This window comes from Chenopodium album, chromosome 7 (assembly GCF_948465745.1).
Source record: "Chenopodium album chromosome 7, dcCheAlbu1.1, whole genome shotgun sequence".
NCBI classification, from domain to species: domain Eukaryota; kingdom Viridiplantae; phylum Streptophyta; class Magnoliopsida; order Caryophyllales; family Amaranthaceae; genus Chenopodium; species Chenopodium album.
The window spans coordinates 77,039,323-77,062,273 of record NC_137840.1 but is presented as its reverse complement, the minus strand read 5'-3'; the positions used below and the strand labels follow the sequence as shown (position 1 = coordinate 77,062,273).

The following is a 22,951-nucleotide window of genomic DNA, read 5'->3' as shown; positions in this document are numbered from 1 at the left end:
CCATTATTTATACTTGTTATGGTCCCAACCAATTTTTATAAATCTTGGGTAAAGAATCAAAATTGATATGAAATCCCTAAACCCACATTTATCTCAATAAAAGAGATTTTATTTTTAAATGTTCTTAACAATACACATCACGCACAACTTTTAACCAAATTTCGTCTATATATATCTTTCAATCTCTCATCAAGAATAGAGCAAAGAATCCTCTTTTATTCCCTACCAAAATTTGGAATTTAAAAAAGGAATGACAACCTCAAAGATAGACAAAACTTTCTCACTCTACTTGACTTGATACAAACTATTTAGGGGGTCCATGTCATAATCAAAGGCCCCTTAAGATTTGTACTTCACCAAATACTAAAATTTAGGCATTATCCCATTTCATTTTGCCTACATTCTTATAATTTTCACTTCCTATATCATTACATTCATTACTTTTATTTGCTCTCTTTCTTTTTCCTTCCTTCATCTTCTCTGTCTCACTTCCATTTATACTACTATTACATTCTATCATTACATTAATAACCTCATAAACCCTTCAATTTAATTTCGTATCGTATTATAAATATATTTTTCTCTTAGTCCTCTTTCTTTTTCCGGAACATATATTTACAGAGAAAATGGTGCTCTGACTCTACTACCCTGTACTTTGAATATTCAGGTATAATTTTTTTTTTTTTTTTTTTTTTTTTTTGAATGTTAATACATGGATAAAGTACTTGATCAAGTATGGTTCATGCACTTTTTATATAATTAATTGGATTGTTAATTTATTATGATTAATAATTGGAATTATTGCTAAAAAAAAGTTGTTATAATTTGAGTAGAATATTGGGCCTGTGTTTTCCTGCAAATTAATCAAAGTAATATGGAGTAATTTAGAAAGCAAGTAGTCGTACATTTTGTGGGTTGTCAATGTTGTAATGCATGTTTTTTTGTGTAATGATTATTGTTGATTGGAATATGGTATGGCCCTTATATGAGTGGCTTCTAAGAAAGATTTCAACTTTACCTTGATTTACCCTAACCCCACATTATTATTTATTATTGACATTTTAACTGCCTAATTTGTTCATATTTTTTGCCTTGTAAATTTGTAATTATTAATTATGGTACCATTCGATGAGGTTGTACATATGATTTCACATTAAGTTGATAAAATTGTTAAGAGTTGAACGAAAAACTTAGTACACCGTATACACACCTATAATAGAGATTAGCGATAGTGGAATCCAACTTAACACTTTCAAATATCGAACCTTACATAATTACATTTAGTTTAGCATTTATGATACTTCTGAAAATTTTGTGCATAATGGACATTGGGATTAAGTTAATAGTCATCATTAAAAACATGTACAGTAGAATGATTGTGAATGGAATGTTCATCAATTTCTTTGTTTTTTCTTAAATTTATTTACTTTTTGTATGTTCACATTCATTATTAGGTACTCAAGAATGGAAGTTTACAGTCTAGCCACAAAAATGGCAACCAATTCATATCAAATTATGCTTATTTTCCTCTTATTTTGCTATTTCCCGCCAAATTTAGCATCTATAACGGCCGAAAAAACTGTTCTTCTTGAATTCAAATCCCATTTCAAAGACCCATTAAACCTCCTTACATCCTGGAATGATTCCAACTCTCCTTGTGAATTTTCTGGAGTGTCCTGTGACTTACAAACTGGGAGAGTAGATGGGATTCATCTAGAGAATGCTTCATTAGCCGGCGAGGTTTCGCCTTCTGTGTGTAGGCTACAAGGCCTTAAATTTCTTGCTCTTCCATCAAACTCCATTTCTGGGAACATTTCACCAGAGTTGAGCCAGTGCAGAAATCTCAAGGTTCTGAATTTTACCATCAATAAGTTGGTGGGTAGAATTCCTGATCTTTCTGGTCTTGGGAATTTGGAGGTTCTGGATTTGTCAGATAATTTTTTGAATGGTGAATTTCCTACTTGGGTTGGCAATATGACAGGATTAGTCTCTTTGGGTCTTGGAAATAATTTTTTCAACGAAGGGCGAATACCGGACAGTCTAGGCAATCTGAAGAACTTGACTTGGTTGTTCTTGTCCAACTGCAAGAGGGTAGGAAAAATTCCTGAATCAATTTATGGTTTGAAAGAGCTTGTTACATTTGATCTGTCAAGGAATAGGCTATCTGGGAAGTTGTCTGAATCAATTTCTGAGTTGCGAAAGTTGACAAAGATTGAGCTTTTTGCTAACAATTTGACTGGAGAAATCCCTTCAGAGTTAGCAAACCTGACTCTTCTGCAGGAATTTGATGTATCAGCTAACCATTTTTCTGGGAAGTTGCCTCCGGAGATTGTGAACCTGAAGAACCTGACAGTTTTTCAGCTGTATGAGAATGACTTTGAAGGGGAACTTCCTCGAGGTTTTGAAAATTTACGCAATCTTATAGGCTTTTCGATTTACAGGAACAGCTTTTCAGGGGAAATTCCAGCAAATTTTGGGAGATTCTCTCCATTAGTTAGTATAGACATCTCTGAAAACAATTTTACTGGTTCCTTTCCTAGGTACTTGTGTGAAAGCCAAAGCCTGCAGTTTTTGCTTGCTCTGGATAATGGGTTTTCCGGTGAAATTCCTGCTTCTTATGCTGAATGTAAATCACTTGTGAGGCTCAGAGTCAATCAGAACCGTCTGTCAGGGAAACTTCCTGATGGTATATGGGCAATGCCTAATGTAGATATAGTGGATTTCAGTAATAATGAACTTACAGGTCAGATTACTTCAGATATAGGGAATTCGACTTCCATGAGTCAGTTAATTTTGGAGAACAATAGGTTTTCTGGTGAACTTCCAGCAGAACTTGGTAAACTTACTCAACTAGAGAGGCTTTACTTGAGTAATAATTCATTTTCTGGTGTGATTCCTCCTCAACTTGGAGACTTGAAACAGCTATCATCATTACAACTGCAAGGAAATGCCCTTGTTGGTTCAATACCACGAGAGTTAGGCGAGTGCACGAGGCTTGCTGACTTCAATCTTGCAGGCAACATGATAGATGGTGAGATTCCTTCTACACTTGCTCAGATGACCTCATTGAACTCTCTCAATCTTTCAAGGAATAGGCTTAAGGGTTCAATTCCAAGCAATATAGGAAAGTTGAGATTGAGTTTGATCGATTTATCTGACAACGAGCTATCAGGAAGTGTTCCTCAGGGCTTGTTAGACGTTGGCAGCAGTGATTCCTTTCGTGGGAACAAGGGGTTGTGTGCTTACAAGAATATGAAAACCTTTGTAAATTATGGGATCGGAGTGTGCAATGGTGAAGAAATTCACAAGGGGCTGTCAAACAGACTGGTAGCAACTTTTTCTGCTCTGTCTTTCCTTGTTTTGATCTTATCCGCGCTATTGTTCTTGAACTACAGACACTACAAGGTTTCAAACTCTTGCTTCGAAGATGATCTTGAAGGCAGCAATGGCATGGAACCAAAATGGAAAGTTGAATCTTTCCACCATTTGGAATTCGATGTTGATGAAATCTGTAACTTGGAGGAAGATCATCTGATTGGAAATGGAGGGGCAGGAAAGGTTTATCGTTTGGAGCTTAAGAAGAATGGTGGAATAGTGGCTGTAAAGCAACTTTGGAAGGGAACATCTTTTAAGGCGATATCAACTGAGATGAATATCTTGGGAAATATTAGACACAAGAACATATTAAAGCTTTATGCCTGCTTATTGAGAGGAAACACAGCTTTTTTAGTCTTTGAGTACATGGAAAATGGTAACATGTTTCAAGTGCTTCACCGGGAGATCAAGGATGGGCAGCCAGAATTAGATTGGAATAAGCGCTACAACATTGCTTTAGGAGTTGCAAAGGGTCTTTGCTATCTGCATCATGACTGCTCACCTCCTATCATTCACCGAGACATAAAATCAACCAACATCTTACTCGATCTGGAATATGAGCCAAAGATTGCAGACTTTGGGGTTGCTAAAGCCACATATGATTCTGCAGAGGTGTCTGAGTTTAGCTGTTTTGCTGGTACTCATGGTTACCTTGCTCCTGGTATGTTCTTATTCTTCTGATACTCAGTAATATATCTGTGAATTCATCTATTTCTGTCTAATTTGCCTCTGAACTCTGAACTAAATCAGTTAGTAAAATGGGCCGATTTTTATTCCTGGTTTTTTGAGACTGATCCGCAAAACTTTTTGATATTCCTGCAGAACTCGCATATACATGCAAGGTCACAGAGAAGAGTGATGTATACAGTTTCGGGGTGGTACTTCTTGAATTGCTGACAGGAAAAGGACCAATCGAGGAGCTGTATGGAGAAGGAAGAGACATTGTTCATTGGGTTTTGAGAGGCCTAAATGACAAGAGCAGCGAGATTAATGTTCTTGACCCTAAGATAGTATCAGATTGCACCAAAGATGCCATGATGAAAGTCTTGAAGATTGCCACATTATGCACTACCAAGCTTCCATCTCTCCGCCCTAACATGAGAGATGTAGTTAAGATGCTAGCTGATGTTGATCCTTGTGCTTTCAGGTCTCTTGATGATTACACCGAAAAATCTCAGAAGGTTTTGCATTAGTACTTTCACTGTCTTTTATTCTCTGCTTCAAGCAACTTTATTTTATAAATACCTTCAACTACATTATTGTATACATAGGTCCAATTACTCTAAGAGATCAATTTTATACTACTAGTGAAGCCAGATTAGTATCTTAGTGCTGTAGTTTAGTTATCTGTACTGTTATGAAACGAAAACTGTATTAATGATCATGTTAGCAGAAAACTGCAATTCACAGACACTGTCGTGTAGTTACTATTGGCATGGCCTAGGCATAAAGGTGGCTAGTGCGCGTGTTAGGCTATTAATCCATCCCATCCTGCACAGACCAGGACCGGATCACATCAATCCGATTAGGCCCAAGCAGTCTGCTTAGTTCAGAATAGCCTTAAACATAAAATTTCCTCTGCTTTTATTAAAAACATAAAGTCATAACAGAATTGACAACCAGTCAACCATATAATAAGGCTAATAATAAGAGTAAAATAAAACTTAGCAACTAAACTGGCATAAACAAAGTATAATTGGAGTTCCTATAAACTGTTGACAAGTCCCGCGCAGTAGAGGTATAGGCACATTGGGGTACTTGGTCTTGCACCTTTCAAGACAGCAATCATCACCACAACTTGCTAAGCTGCATGTACCAGCGTTGGCTTGGCATGTCTTGGTTGGTGGCGGCGGTGGCGGATAAGAACTGCAGGAGTGTATGCAATAACAAGAACCAACTTCACAATGTCCTTCTCCGTCTACAAACTGCTGTTTACACCTATCTACACAATCAGACGTATGAGGGTTACACTGTCCTATATCTGTTTTGCATGTTAGAGCCTTCACCACACCTGTCATATCTCCTGCGTCAATGAATATAATTTAATTAATTATTACGGAGTGGAGTACGTACTTATTCTATCTGTTTTTTTTTACGTAAGTGCATCAATTTAATCAGACATGTTTGCCGACACATAACTTAAACAATAATACAATATCCAAAACACATCTTGATTATGAATATGTTATACATAGTATTTCTTTTTATTTATTTATTTATTTATTTATTTATTTATTTTGTCAAAATGAATATGTTAAAGGAAAAACTTAATATTGTGATAATACTATACTTATGAAGTGAAGTTATGATACATTTTTTATCTTCAAAGATCATAGTCAAAGTTTTTGAAAGTTGACTACAAAAGTCAGCATGTAACAAATACAAAGGAGTAATTACATTCAATTGTACATTGGTAAGAAATTATAAAAAGGGAGTAATATTGTGATAATATACTTTTTTTTTTTTATTATTATTGAATGGGTTGTGATAAATACTTACTTATGAGAGTTATGACTAGTAGTCTAATACACCATGTTAGAATTTTACACATAAATATTTTATACTGTGTAATTTTGAAAAAAAAAAAAAAAAAAATCAAGTCAAATTTAATTATTTTATACACCATATGGTCCAACTAATGAATTACAATCCATGAAAAAAACAAGTGGTGCAACGATGCAACCACTTAGTGATTCAATTAACGATTTAACGGGGAATTAATTAAAAACCAAACAACAGCCTTAATTGAAAAATACACAATTATAATACAAAAACAAACAGAAAATGTACTATAATATTTGTACACAACATGTAGCATAATAATAGTACAAATTGATAGGAAATGGATGAGGCAAATATATATACCTTGTATGAATAGGAAGAGGAATATGAGAGCCGATAAATGTGCGAATTGCTGAGCCATTTTATGTAAGTTTGAATGTTTGATGCAGAAATGTTAAAAAAATTAGTGAAAACTGAAAATATGTCTTCCTTTATAGTTCTTTGTTGGGTGAAAAAAAATGTCAAATAATAAATGTGGTGTATAAATGGTCAATATGAAATGAAAGATATTTCAAAATCATCACCAAGTCAAACTGCCTCATCAATTTATTTCACATAAGAAGCTGAAAAAAATTAATACTACCCCCGGTCCAAATTACTCGCAACTATTATTTATGAGACATAAAATATTCCAAAGTTGCAAGTAATTTGGATCGGAGGTAGTATTTGCCTTTTTAAACGTCACAGTTATGAAATATGGAGTACGATTCAACTATTTTTATTTTCAATTTAACCCCTTAAATTTTCCTAAAAAAAGCCCAAGTTACATTATTTTATTCATATATTGTATTTTACCAAGAAATCTCTTTAATTAATGGATTGATATAAGCAATATGTGTACTTTGTATTGATTGGTTATAATAAATAACGATTTTAATTGAATGATTTATATTCACATGGATTATGTGTGCTAACTAAACACATGTAATTGAAGTTTCATTCTAATCTTAGGGCATGTTTACATTTATTGAACTGAACTAAACTGAATTGATTTGAGCTGAACTGAAGTGATTGGAACTGAACTGAAATGATATGAACATTTTTGCAGATAGGGAAATTAGGAGTTGAACTGAACTGAACTAAAATAATTATAGCTGAATTGAACTGAAATTAAGTAAATGTGAACAGACCCTTAATTACAACAACATTCCCCAATGCCATTATTGCTTTAAAGCCTTTAATAGTTGATAATAATGACCTGACAAAGATTATCATTCTCTATTATCTTATTTTACTTTATAACCATGTAAAACCATCAACTTTAACCTTTTTTCGCCTTAAATTTACAAAGTATGGAGTAATAGCTAAGGATGTACTTCCTCTGTTCTTTTTTACTTGACCTGTTTCTTTTATCACGCTTGTCAATGCAAAACTTTAACGATCAATAACTTAAATTCTCCATAAGTAAAAATTATAAAAGTTATATATTATGATAGTACTTATTGAGACGAATCCAAAAAGATCATACATGAATATATTTTTCCTTATATATTATTCACAAAAGAAGGTTAAAGGAGGGGTGATGAATAGTGTAAAAGTCAAAGCGGATCAAGTAATAAAGAACGGAGGAAGTATGATTTAATGTGATTCGGTCATTCATTATATATTTTTATAGTCATAAACTCCGTAGACGAGCGTAGACTAGTTGATTACTACTTGTATTGCTACTCTTTTTTTTATCTTGATAATGAATGCCCTCGTGAGTAGAGAGCTCTCAAAAGTTGACCCGACCCGAAATACCGACTCAAACCCGATTATTAAACGAACCATCTGAACCCGAAAAAATGGTGACTCAAACCCGACCTGACCCGACCTAAAACCATCCCTAGACCCAAGTTGACCCGAGTATGTGACACCCGAACCCTAACATGAACTGAGCTAGAGATGACTTGACCCGAATGTAACCCGTAAATTATTGACCTGAACCGAACCCGACTTGAACCGAAATTGACCCAAACCCATTTTAACCCGTCAAAACCCGAATTTAATCCAACTTGTTACTAACCTGACCTAAATTCAACCCGACCCGATCCTAACCGACTCGAATTTAACCCAACCTGTTACAAACCCGACCCGAAATCAACCCAACTTGTTATTAACCTGACCCAAATTCAACCCGACTAGTTATTGACGTGACCCGAATTTTACCGGAGTTATTAATAACCCGACCAAAAAATTCAACTCGATCTGTTACTAACACGACTTGAAATCAACACGACTTGTTATTGACCCGTTCTAAATTAAATTCAACCCAAATTGTTCCTGACCCGATTTCAAATCACCTTAAATGCAATTTAGACCACCTTATTATTGTTGATCAAAGCATTTTGTCTAGGGAGACCAAGTCGGTCCAGGCCAGCAAAAGAAAGGAGCATCATCCTCAAATTTAAGAATTTTATATAGTATATATTTGTTGCATGGTCAAAGGAGATAATTATCTTCCTAAAATATAGACTATAGTTCCCTATTATATTGACATATATATATTATAATCAAAGAAAATAATTAGCTTGATAAAAATGATAATTATCTATTTATAGTTAGTTGAACCCGAATATGGCCTAACTTGGAAATGACTCGGTCCGACTTGATTGTAACCTAAAAATTATTGACTTGAAAATAACCCGACTTGAATCCGAGAATGACCCAACTTGCAAATGACTCAACCTGATTATATCCCGCAAATTATTGACTTGAACCGAACCCGACTTGAACCCGAAACTGACCCGACTTGAAAATGACTCGACCCGATTATAACCCACAAATTATTGACTTGAATCGAACTCGACTCAAACCCCAGAATGACCCCAAGATGACAAAATATAATGCTCATATATGGTTCCAAACAGCATTATATGACCCCAAGATGTATCCCCTAAAATCTCAATAGTTTTCGACACTGGGCCCCGAAACAACCAAAATTTCTCAAAAAGCGTAGATATTAGCCTTCAATTTTGGAATTTTTTTACTTTTTTTCACCCGGATATATAAATTGCTGAAATGTTTACCATGGTCCCTTATACCCTCCAGGAGTCCAATTGGGTGGGTGGAACCAACAAATTTGCCTTTAAAAGACCAATTTACCGATTTACAACTTGCACCGATTTCATTAATTCAAGCCTACCACGAATATTTATGACAACAAATAATGATCATATATGGTTCCAAACAACATTATAGGACACCAAGATGTATTCCCTATAATTTCAAGACTTTTCGAAACCGGGCTTCGAAGACTCCAAAAATTCTCAAAAAGGGTGGATAATACCCTTCAATTTTTGAATTTTTCGGCTTTTTTTCGTCCGTAAATAAAAATTACCGAAATGTTTACCATGGTCTAAAATACCCTCCGGGAGTCCAATTGGGTGGGTGGAACCATCCAATTTGCCTTTAAACGGCCAATTTACCGGTTTACAACTTGTGCCAATTTCATTAACTAAAACCTACCACAATTCCACAAACATTTATGACAACTTATAATGATCATACATGGTTCTAAACGGCATTATATGACCCTGAGATGTATCCCCTAAAATCTCAAAACTTTTTGACACCGGCCCTTGAAACATCCTAAATTTCTCAAAAAGCATGGATTTCAATTTTGGAATTTTTAGACTTTTTTCGCCTGGAAATAAAAATTGCCGAAAAGTTTACCATGTTAGTGGAACCATCTAATTTGCCTTTAAACGACCAATTTACCGGTTCACAACTTGCATCCGATTTCATTAACTCAAGCCTACCACGAACATTTATGACAACAAATAATGATCATATATGGTTCCAAACGGCATTATATGACCCCGAGATATATCCCCTAGAATTTCAAGACTTTTTGACACTGGGCCCGAAACCTCAAAAATTTCTCAAAAAGTGTGGATATTAGTCTTTAATTTTGGAATTTTATGAATTTTTTTTGTCTGAAAATAAAAATTGCCGAAATGTTTACCATGCACCCTAATACCCTCTAGGATTCCAATTGGGTGGGTGGAACCATCCAATTTGCCTTTAAACAGCCAATTTACCAATTTACAACTTGCACCGATTTAATCAACTCAAGCCTTCCACGAACATTTATGACGACATATAAAGATCATATATGGTTCCAAACGACATTATATGACCCCGAGATGTATTCCCTTTAATTTCAAGATTTTTCGACACCGAGCCTAGAAATCTTCAAAATTTCGCAAAATGCGGAGATAATGTCTTCAATTTTGGAATTTTTTTACTTTTTTCGCTCGGAAATAAAAATTGCCAAAATGTTTACCATGGTCCCTAATACCCTCCGAGAGTTCAATTGGGTGGGAGGAACCAACCAATTTGCCTTTAAACCGGCCAATGTACCGGTTTACAACTTCTTCGATTTCATTAACTCAAGCCTACCACGAACATTTATGATAATATATAATGATCGTATATGGTTCAAAACGTTATTATATGGCCCGAATATATATCCCCTAAAATCTCAAAACTTTTCGACACTAGGCCTCAAAACCTCCAAAATTTCTCAAAAAACGTGGATATTAGCCTTCAGTTTTGGAATTTTTGACTTTTTTTCGCCCATAAATAAAATTTGTTGAAATGTTTACCATATTTTGTATTACCCTTCGAGAGTCCAATTGGGTGGGTGGAACATATAGTGATCATATATGATTTCAAACGACATTAATTATATGGCTCCGAAATATATCTCTTAAAATCTCAAGAATTTTCGACACCAGGCCCCGAAATCTCCAAAATTTCTCAAAAAGCGTGGATATTAGCCTTCAATTTTGGAATTTTTTGACATTTTTTCGCCCGTAAATAAAAATTGTCGAAATGTTTATTATCTCTAATACCCTCCGGGAGTCCAAATGGTTGGGAGGAATCATCCAATTTGCTTTTAAACGACCAATTTACAGGTTTACAACTAGCACCGATTTCATTAACTCAATTCTACCGCGAACATTTATGACAACAAATAAATATCATATATGATTCCAAACGACATTATATGACCAAGAGATGTGTTCCCTAAAATCTTAAGTGTTTCCGAAACCGGGTCCCAAAACCTCCAAAATTTCTTAAAAAACGTTGATATTAGCCTTCAATTTTGGAATTTTTGACTTTTTTCGCCCAGAAATAAAAATTGCCGAAATGTTTAACATAGTTCTTAATACCCTCCGGGTGTCTAATTGGTTGGGTGGAACCATCCAATTTGCCTTTAAACGACCAATTTACGGGTTAACAACTTCCACCGATTTCATCAACTCAAACCTACCACGAACACTTATAACAACAAATAATGATCATATATGGTTCTAAATGACATTATATGACCCCAGATGTATTCTCTAAAATTTGAAGACTTTTCAACACCGGGCTCTGAAACCTCAAAAATTTCTCAAAATGCGTGGATATTAGACTTCAATTTTTGAATTTTTTTGACTATTTTTCGCCCGAAAATAATAATTGCCGATATGTTTACCATGGTCCCTAATACATTCCGGGAATCCAATTAGGTGGGTGGAACCATCCAATTTGCCTTTAAACGGCAAATTTACAGATTTACAACTAGCACCGATTTCATTAACTCAAGCCTTTCACGAATATTTTTGACAACATATAATGATAATATATGGTTCCAAACGGCATTATATGACCCTGAGATATATTCCCTACAATTTCAAGAATTTTCGACACCAAGTTAAGAAATCTTCAAAATTTCGCAAAATGCGAGGATATTAGTCTTTAATTTTGGAATTTTTTTACTTTTTTCGCTCGGAAATAAAAATTTCCAAATTATTTACCTTGTTCCATAATACCATCCGGGAGTTCAATTATTGAGTGGGAAAAACCATCCAATTTGCCATTAAACGACCAATATACCGGTTTACAACTTCTTCGATTTCATTAACACAAGCCTACCACGAACATTTATGACAATATATAATGATCATATATGGTTCCAAACGTTATTATATGGCCCGGAGATACATCCCCTAAAATCTCAAAACTTTTCGACACTAAGGCTCAAAATCTCCAAAATTTCTCAAAAAGCATGGATATTAGCCTTCAGTTTTGGAATTTTTGACTTTTTTTCCCCCATAAATAAAATTTGTCAAAATTCTTACCATATTTCGTAATACCCTTTGGGAGTCCAATTGGGTGGGTGGAACCATCCAATTTGCCTTTAAACAGACAATTTACCGGTTTACAACTTGCACCGATTTTATTAATTCAAGTTTACCACAAACATTTATGACAACATATAATGATCATATATGATTTCAAAAGGCATTATATGACCCCGAGATATATCTCCTATAATCTCAAGGATTTTCGACAGCGGGCCCCTAAATCTCCAAAATTTCTTAAAAAACGTGGATATTAGCCTTCAATTTTGGAATTTTTCGACATTTTTTCGCCCGTAAATAAAATTTGTCAAAACATTTATTATGGTCCCTAATACCCTCTGGGAATCCAATTGGTTGGGAGGAATCATCCAATTTGCTTTTAAACGACCAATTTACCGGTTTACAACTAGCACCGATTTCATTAACTCAAGCCTACCACAAATATTTATGACAACAAACAATTATCATATATGGTTCCAAACGACATTATATGACCCCGAGATGTGTCCCCTAAAATTTCAAGTCTTTCCGACATCGGGTGCTGAAACCTCCAAAATTTCTTAAAAAGCGTTGATATTAGCCTTAAATTTTGGAATTTTTTGACTTTTTTCGCCCAAAAATAAAAATTGCAGAAATGTTTAACATGGTCCTTAATACCCTCCGGGTGTCCAATTGGTTGGGTGGAACCATCCAATTTGCCTTTAAACGACCAATTTACGGGTTTACAACTTGCACCGATTTCATTAACTCAATCCTACCACGAACACTTATAACAACAAATAATGATCATATATGGTTCCAAATGACATTTTATGACCCCAATATGTATTCCCTAAAATTTCAAGACTTTTCAACATCGGGCCCCGAAACCTCAAAAGTTTTTCCAAAAACGTGGATACTAGATTTCAATTTTTTAATTTTTTAATTTTTTCCGCCCGAAAATAATAATTGCCGATATTTTTACCATGGTCCCTAATACACGTACACCAAGAGTCCAATTAGATGGGTGGAACAATCCAATTTGCCTTTAAACGGCAAATATACCGATTTACAACTTGCGCCGATTTCATTAACTCAAGCCTTCATATTTTTGACAACATATAATGTTCATATATGGTTCTAAACGGCATTATATGACCCCGAGATGTATTCTCTATAATATCAAGATTTTTCGACACCGAGCCCCGAACCCTTCGAAATTTCGCAAAATGCGTGGATATTAGTCTTCAATTTTGGAATTTTTTGACTTGTTATGCTCGGAAATAAAAATTGTCAAAATGTTTACCATGGTCCCTAATACCCTCCGGAAGTTCAATAGGGTGGGAGGAACCATCCAATTTTCCTTTAAACGGCCAATGTACCGGTTTACAATTTCTTCGATTTCATTAACTCAAGCCTACCACGAACATTTATGACAACATATAATGATCATATATGGTTCCAAACGTTATTATATGGCCACGAGATATTTCCTTTCAAATCTCAAAACTTTTCGACACCGGGCCTCGAAACATCCAAAATTTCTCAAAAAGCGTGGATATTAGCCTTCAGTTTTGGATTTTTTTTGACTTTTTTTCTCCCATAAATAAAAATTGTCAAAATGTTTACCATATTCCCTAATACCCTTCAGGAGTCCAATTGGGTGGGTGGAACCATTGAATAATTTGCCTTTAAACAGACAATTTCCTGGTTTACAACTTGCACCGATTTTATTAATTCAAGTTTACCACGAACATTTGTGACAACATATAATGATCATATATGGTTTCAAACAGCGTTATATGACCCCCAAGATATATCTCCTTAAATCTCAAAGCTTTTCGACACCAGACTCCGAAATCTCCAAAAATTCTCAAAAAGCATGGATATTAGCCTTAATTTTAGTTTTTTTTGCTTTTTTTGCCCGGAAATAAAAATTGCTGAAATAATTACCATGGTCCCTAATATCCTTTGGGAGTCCAATTGGGTGGGTGGAACCATCCAATTTGTCTTTAAACGGCCAATTTACCGGTTTACAACTTGCACCGATTTCATTAACTCAAGCCTACCACGAATATATATGACAACATATACTGATCATATATGGTTCCAAACGGCATTTTTTGACCCCCAGATGTATTCCCTAAAATCTCAAGACTTTGCGACACCGGGCCCCGAAACCTCCAAAATTTCTCAAAAAGCGTGGACATTAGCCTTCAATTTTGGAACTTTTTGACTTTTTTTCGCCCAGAATAAAAATTGTCGAAATGTTTATCATGGTCCCTAATACCCTCCAAGAGTTCAATTGGGTGGGTGGAACCATCCAATTTGCCTTTAAACAGTCAATTTACCGGTTTACAACTTGCACCGATTTACCGGTTTACAACGGCCAATTTAATTAACTTGTACCAAACCCGTCTTGAACCGAAATTGACCCAAACCTATTTTAACTCGACAAAACCAGGAGTCCAATTGAGTGGGTGGAACCATCCATTTAGCCATAAAACGGTCAATTTACCAATTCGCAACTCTCACCGATTTTGTGAACTCAAGCTTACCACGGACATTTATGACATCATTTAATGGTCATATATGCTTCCAAATGGCATTATATGACCCTAAGATGTATCCCCTAAGGTCTCAACACTTTTCGCCACCGGCCCCAATAACCTCTAAAATTCCTCAAAAAGCGTGGATAATAGCCTTCAATTTAGGAATTTTTTGACCTTTTTTCGCCCGGAAATAAAAATTGTCGAGATGTATGCTATGGTCCCTAATATCCTCCAAGAGTCCAATTGATTGGGTGGAACCATCCAATTTCCTTAAAACGATCAATTTACTAATCCGCAACTTGCACCGATTTTGTGAAATCAAGCCTACCACACACATTTATGACATTATATAATGGTCATATATGGTTCCAAACGGCACTACATGATCCTAAGATGTATCGCCTATGGTATTAATACTTTGTGCCACGGGGCCCCGTAACCTCAAAAAATCCTCAAAAATCATGGATAATAATCTTAAATTTTTGAATTTTTTGACCGTTTTTTGTCCGTAAATAAAAATTGCCGAATTGTTTACCATGGTCCCTAATACCCTCCGGGAGTCCAATTAGGTGGGTGGAACCATCCAATTTTCCTTAAAACAGTAAATTTACCAATTCGCAACTTGCACCGATTTTGTGAACTCAAGCCTACCACGAACATTTGTGAGATCATTTAATGGTCATATATGGTTCCAAACAGCATTATATGCCCCTAAAATGTATCTCTTTGGGTCTCAACACTTTTCGCCACCGGGTCCCGTAACCTTAAAAATTTCTCAAAAAGGGTAGATAGCCTTCAATTTTGGAATTTTTGGACTTAAAAATTGCCGATATATTTAACATGATCTTTTATATCCTCCGGGAGTCCAATTGGGTGGGTGGAACCATCCAATTTGCCTTTAAACGATCAATTTACCAATTCGCAACTTGCACTGATTTTTTGAACTCAAGCCTACCACAGACATTTAAGACATCAATAAATGGTAATATATGGTTCCAAACGTCATAATATGACCCAATAATGTATCCCATAGGATCTCAAAAATTTTCGCCACCGGGCCTAAAACGTCAAAAATTCCACAAAAAACGTAGATAATAGCCTTCAATTTTGGAATTTTTTGACTTTTTTTCGCCCGAAAATAAAAATTGTCGATATGTAAACCATGGTCCCTAATACCCTCCGGGAGTCCAATTAGGTGGGTGGAACCATCCAATTTGTCTTAAAACAGTCAATTTACCAATTCGCAACTTGCACCGATTTTGTGAAATCAAGCCTACCATGGACATTTTTGACATCATTTAATGGTCATATATGGTTCCAAACGACATTATATGACCCTAAGATGTATTCCCTAGAGTCTCAACACTTTTCGCCACCGGGCCCCGTAACCTCAAAAATTCCTCCAAAAGTGTGGATAATAGCCTTCAATTTTGGAATTTTTTGACCTTTTTTTACCCGGAAATAAAAATTGTCGAGTTGTTTACCATGGTCCCTAATACCCCCCGGGAGTCCAATTAGGTGGGTGGAACCATCCAATTTGCCTTAAAACGGTCAATTTACCAGTTGGCAACTTGCACCGATTTTGTGAACTCAAACATACCACGGACATTTATTACAATATTTAATGGTCATATATGGTTCCAAACGGAATTATATGACCCTAAAATGTATCCCCAAGGGTCTCAACACTTTTTTCCACCGGCCCAATAACCTCAAAAATTCTTCAAAAAGCGTGGATAATAGCCTTAAATTTTGGAATTTTTGGACCTTTTTTGGCCCGGGAATATTGCTGAGATGTTTACTATGATCCCTATTATAATCCGAGAGTCCAATTTAGTGGGTGGAACCATCCAATTTGCCTTAAAACGGTCAATTTACCAATTCGAGACTCTCACCGATCGATTTTGTGAACTCAAGCCTACTACAGACATTTATGACATCATTTAATAGTCATATATGATTCCAAACGGCATTATATGACCCTCAGATGTATCCTCTTGGGTCATAACACTTTTCGCCACCGGGCCAATTAACCTCAAAAAATCCTCAAAAAGTGTGGATAATAAGCCTTCATTTTTGGAAATTTTTTACCTTTTTTCGACCGGAAATAAAAATTACCGAGATATTTACCATGGTCCCTAATACCCTTTGGGAGTCCAATTAGGTGGGTGGAACCATCCAATTTGCCTTAAAACGGTCAATTTACCAGTTCACAATTTGCACCGATTTTGTAAACTGAAGCCTACTCAGACATTTATGACATCATTTAATAGTCATATATAGTTCCAAACGGCATTATATGACCCTAAGATGTATCCCCAAGGGTCTCAACACTTTTTTCCACCGGCCCCAATAACCTCAAAAATTTCTCAAAAAGCGTGGATAATAGCGCCTTCAATTTTGGAATTTTTTGACTTTTTTTCGCCCGGAAATAAAAATTGCTGAGATATTTACTGTGGTCCCTAATATCCTCCAGGAGTCCAATTGAGTGGGTGGAACCATCCAATTAGCCATAAAACGGTCAATTTACCAATTCGCAACTCTCACCGATTTTGTGAACTCAAGCTTACCACGGACATTTATGACATCATTTAATGGTCATATATGGTTCCAAATGGCATTATATGACTCTAAGATGTATCCCCTAGGGTCTCAACACTTTTCGCCACCGGCCCCAATAACCTCTAAAATTCCTCAAAGAGCGTGGATAATATCCTTCAATTTAAGAATTTTTTAACCTTTTTTCGCCCGGAAATAAAAATTGTCGAGATGTTTACTATGGTCCATAATATCCTCCGAGAGTCCAATTGATTGGGTGAAACCATCCAATTCCTTAAAACGATCAATTTACTAATCCGCAACTTGCACCGATTTTGTGAAATCAAGCCTACCACAGACATTTATGAAATTATATAATGGTCATATATGGTTCAAAACGGCACTATATGATCCTAAGATGTATCGCCTAGGGTATTAATACTTTTTGCCACGGGGCCCCGTAACCTCAAAAATTCCTCAAAAAGCATGGATAATAGTCTTAAATTTTTGATTTTTTTGACCTATTTATGCCCGTAAATTAAAATTGTCGAGTTGTTTACCATGGTCCCTAATACCCTCTGGGAGTTCAATTAGGAGGGTGGAACCATCCAATTTGCCTTAAAACAGTCAATTTACCAATTCGCATTTTGCACTGTGAACTCAAGCCTACCACGGACATTTAAGAAATCAAATAATGGTCATTTATGGTTCTAAACGGCATTATATGACCCTAAGATGTATCCCCTAGGGTCTTAACACTTTTCGCCACCAGACCCCTTTATCTCAAAAATTTCTCAAAAAACATTGATAATAGCCTTTAATTTTGGAATTTTTGACTTTTTTTTTGCCCGGAAATAAAAATTGCTGAGATGTTTACCATGGTCCCTAATACCCTCCGGAAGTCCAATTAGGTGGGTGGAACCATTTAATTTGCCTTAAAACTGTAAATTTACCAATTCGCAACTTGCACCGACTTTGTGAACTCAAGCCTACCACGGACATTTGTGAGATCATTTAATGGTCATATATGGTTCCAAACAGCATTATATGCCCCTAAAATGTATCCCTTTGGGTCTCAAAACTTTTCGCCACCGTGTTCCGTAACCTTAAAAATTCTCAAAAAGGGTAGATAGTCTTCAATTTTGGAATTTTTTTGACTTTTTTTTCGCCCGGAAGTAAAAATTGCCGAGATATTTAACATGGTCCTTAATACCCTCCGGGAGTCCAATTGGGTGGGTGGAACCATCCAATTTGCCTTTAAACGATCAATTTACCAATTCGCAACTTGCACCGATTTTTTGAACTCAAGCCTACCACATACATTTATGACATCAAGTAATGGTAATATATGGTTCCAAACGTCATTACATGACCCAATGATGTATCCCATAGGATCTCAAAAATTTTCGCCACCGGGCCTGTAACGTCAAAAATTCCTCAAAAAGCGTGGATAATAGCCTTTAATTTTGGAATTTTTTGACCTTTTTTTGCCCGAAAATAAAAATTGCCGAGTTGTTTACCATGGTATCTAATACCCTCCGGGAGTCCAATTAGGTGGGTGGAACCATCCAATTTGCCTTAAAACAGTTAATTTACCAGTTCGCAACTTGCACCGATTTTGTGAACTCAAACATACCACGGACATTTATGACAATATTTAATGATAATATATGGTTCAAAACGACATTATATGACCCTGAGATGTATTCCCTAGAGTCTCGACACTTTTCGCCACCGGGCCCCGTAAACTCAAAAATTTCTCAAAAGGCGTGGATAATAGCCTTAAATTTTGGAATTTTTGACCTTTTTTTGTCTGAAAATAAAAATTGCCGATATGTTTATTATGGTCCTTAATACCCTCCGGGAATCCAATTAGGTGGGTGGAACCATCCAATTTGCCTTAAAACGGTCAATTTACCAATTCGCAACTCTCACCGATTTTTGTGAACTCAAGCCTACCACAGACATTTAAGATATCATATAATGGTCATATATGGTTCCAAACGGCATTACATGACCCTAAGATGTATCCCCTAGGGTCTTAACACTTTTCGCCACCGGGCCACTTAACCTCAAAAATTTCTCAAAAAGCGTGGATAATAACCTTCAATTTTGAAATTTTTTGACTTTTTTTTGCCCGGAAATAAAAATTGCCGAGATGTTTATCATTGTCCCTAAAAGCCTCCGGGAGTCCAATTAGGTGGGTGGAACCATCCACTTTGCCTTAAAACAGTCAATTTACTAATTCGCAACTTGCACTGATTTTGTGAAATCAAACCTACCACGGACATTTATGACATCATTTAATGGCCATATATGGTTCCAAACGACATTATATGACACTAAGATGCATTACCTAGAGTCTCAACACTTTTCGCCACAGGGCCCCGTAACCTCAAAAATTTCTCAAAAAACGTGGATAATAGCCTTCAATTTTGGAATATTTTGATATTTTTTTGCCCGGAAATTAAAATTGTCGAGTTGTTTACCATGGTCCCTAATACCCTCCGGGAGTCCAATTAGGTGGGTGGAACCATCTAATTTGCCTTTAAACAGTCAATTTACCAGTTCGCAACTTGCACCGATTTTGTGAACTCAAACAAACCACGGACATTTATGAAAATATTTAATGGTCATATATGGTTCACAACGACATTATATGACCCTAAGATGTATTCCCTAGAGTATCAACACTTTTCGACACCGGGCCCCGTAAACTCAAAAATTCCTCAAAAAGCGTGAATAATAACCTTTAATTTTGGAATTTTTGACCTTTTTTTTGCCCGGAAATAAAAATTGCCGAGATGTTTACCATGGTCCCTAATACCCTCCGGGAATCGAATTAGGTGGGTGGAACCATCCAATTTGCCTTAAACCGGTCAATTTACCAATTCGCAACTTGTACTGATTTTGTGAACTCGAGTTTACCACAAACATTTATGACATCATTTAATGGTCATATATAGTTCCAAACGGCATTATATGACCCTAAGATGTATTCCTAAGGGTCTCAACACTTTTTTCCACCGGCCCCACTAACCTCTAAAATTTCTCAAAAAGCGTGGATAATAGCCTTCAATTTTGGAATTTTTTGACCTTTTTTCGCCCGGAAATAAAAATTGTTGAGATGTTTACTATGGTTCCTAATATCATCCGATAGTCCAATTGAGTAGGTGGAACCACCCAAATTGCCTTAAAACGGTCAATTTACCAATTCGCAACTCTCATCGATTTTGTGAACTCAAGCCTATCACGGACATTTAAGACATCATATAATGGTCATATATGGTTCCAAACTGAATTATATGACCCTAAGATGTATCCCCTAGGGTCTTAATACTTTTCGCCACCGGGCCACTTAACCACAAAAATTTCTCAAAAAGCGTGGATAATAGCCTTCAATTTTGAAATTTTTTGACATTTTTTTGCCCGAAAATAAAAATTGCCGAGATGTTTACTATGGTCCCTAATACCCTCCGGGAGTCCAATTAGGTGGGTGGAACCAACCAATTTTCCTTAAAACGGTCAATTTACCAATTCGCAACTTGCACCGATTTTGTAAACTCAAGCCTACCACAGACATTTATGACATCATTTAATAGTCATATATGTTTCCAAACTGCATTATATGACCCTAAGATGTATCCCCAAGGGTCTCAACACTTTTTTCCACCGGCCCCAATAACCTCAAAAATTCCTCAAAAACCCGAATTTAAACCGTTTTGTTACTAACCTGACTTGAATTCAACCCGGCCCGTTCCTAACCCGACCCGAATTCAACCCGACTTGTTATTGACCTGAACCAAAGTTAAACCCGACTTGTTATTGACTCAACCAAAATTTCACTAGTAGAAAAAGCCTCATTTGCGTCGCTCATTTATAGTGTATTTGCGTCGCTTCTATGAGCGACGCAACTGCTCGCGACGCAAATGACTTTTAAGTCATTTGCGTCGCTCCTAGGGGCGACGCAAATAAGAGTCATTTGCGTCGCTCCTTTATAAACAAGCGACGCAAATGACTTTTTTTTTAAACTTATTTTTTGTCATTTGCGTCGCTCCTTTATAAAAAAGCGACGCAAATGACTTTTTTAAAAAACTTATTTTTTGACATTTGCGTCACTCCTTTATAAAAGAGCGACGCAAATGACTTTTCTGATAAACTTATTTTAAGTCATTTGCGTCACTCCTTTATAAAAGAGCGACGCAAATGACTTTTCTGATAAACTTATTTTAAGTCATTTGCGTCACTCCTTTATAAAAGAGCGACGCAAATGACTTTTCTGATAAACTTATTTTAAGTCATTTGCGTCGCCCCTTTATAAACAAGCGACGCAAATGACTCTTTTGCTAAACTTTTTTTGTTATTTGCGTCGCTCCTTCATAAACAAGCGACGCAAATGACTCTTCCAATATATGCATTTTTTGTTATTTGCGTCACTTGTTTGTTTAATGAGTGACGCAAATGAGGTGAATTTTTTTTTTTTTTAATTATAATATAATAATTGCCTTGTATATGTTTGTAGTACCTGTTTTCCTAGGTATAAAGTAATATGCTAACGCTAATATAATTGAAATTAAAATGCAATATTATTGAATAATGCAAATGTAAATTTCGGCATAGTCTCCTTTGTAATTTGGCCTACCCATAAATTTGGGAATGACGGCATTATATTAACAACCTGTCCAATAATTTACATCTCAATATCATAGAAATTATACTCATCATCCCAACACCAATTAACCAAATTTCATTTCAAGCCTATAATCCAAAACAAGAGTCCAACATGCGCTAAGAACAAAACAATATTGACCTCTTCATCATTAATAAGTATAACACAAGCACCAAACCAACCAAAATGTTGGTAAATCAAATGCGTTCATTTCAAGCCTAAGAACTATAACAAAATAATCCAATAAATAATATGGAATTTGAAGCCAGCGTAATTCAATTTAGGGACAAAATCTTCATTTTCCCTAACACGATCGAACAAGTCCATAATGGAAGTCCACTTCCTTTTTCTCTTGCAAACAGTTTAAATAAAGTCACCAGTTCCTGATATCAAATACAATTAATCAATAAACAATCAGAGTTGAGAATGAAGCATCAAAGCAACAAAATAATATTCTACAATTATTTTAACAACTACATTACCTTTCCAAGAAAATACTAATAGTTGTTCCTCTAATTAAGTATACTAGCAGAGGAATAAAGGATTGATGCCAATTATTTGCAAAACCTCTTAATACAAAAACCAAGAATGGCATTTATACGATTCGATCAGGATTTTCTTAATACAAAAACCAAGAGTGACATAGCCATTGTAATCATGAACTAATGCATGACCTTATCTACTACAAAGGCACAAAGAAGATATCAATGAGATTTACCTATAAGGACCATCACCAATAAAAGCAATCCTTGCTTCTGGTAGTTCATCCATTACCCTGCTCAATTACACAAGTCAGATATTTAGGAATATCAAATTAACATACAAGATATTTATGGTGCAATAGGAAAAAGAAATATTAGAAAGAAAATCTCCTCTAGCACAAAACATTTACAGTTCACAACTCCAAATTTGCAATTTTAGCTCTTCTTAATTATTGAGACGTTAAAATCTCAGAGAAAGACAAATTAAATTACTACAGCAAACCTCGTGATTACAATAGGATGTTTCTCTCATGACCAGTGCTTAAAAAAAAGGGAATAGTTAACCCCTCTATGTTCTACACTACTACTGTGAACAAAGCAATACTCAGAGTTAAATTAAGGAAGACTCAAAGTCTCAGACTAAAATAGTAAAAATATCCAGAATATTAGAGCAAACAA

General features: G+C 35.7%; 1 protein-coding gene across 1 annotated transcript; it reads left to right on the top strand.

Annotated features, from left to right (window-relative positions):
* Nucleotides 1-218: 218 nt before the first annotated feature.
* On the top strand, nt 219-4,788 carry LOC145639716 (receptor protein-tyrosine kinase CEPR2-like). The gene is made up of 3 exons (XM_081691040.1): nt 219-667; nt 1,455-4,036; nt 4,198-4,788. Exons 2-3 carry the CDS (start codon nt 1,465-1,467, stop codon nt 4,566-4,568), a joined length of 2,943 nt encoding a protein of 980 aa, XP_081547166.1. The 5' UTR covers nt 219-667; nt 1,455-1,464; the 3' UTR covers nt 4,569-4,788.
* Nucleotides 4,789-22,951: the final 18,163 nt, after the last annotated feature.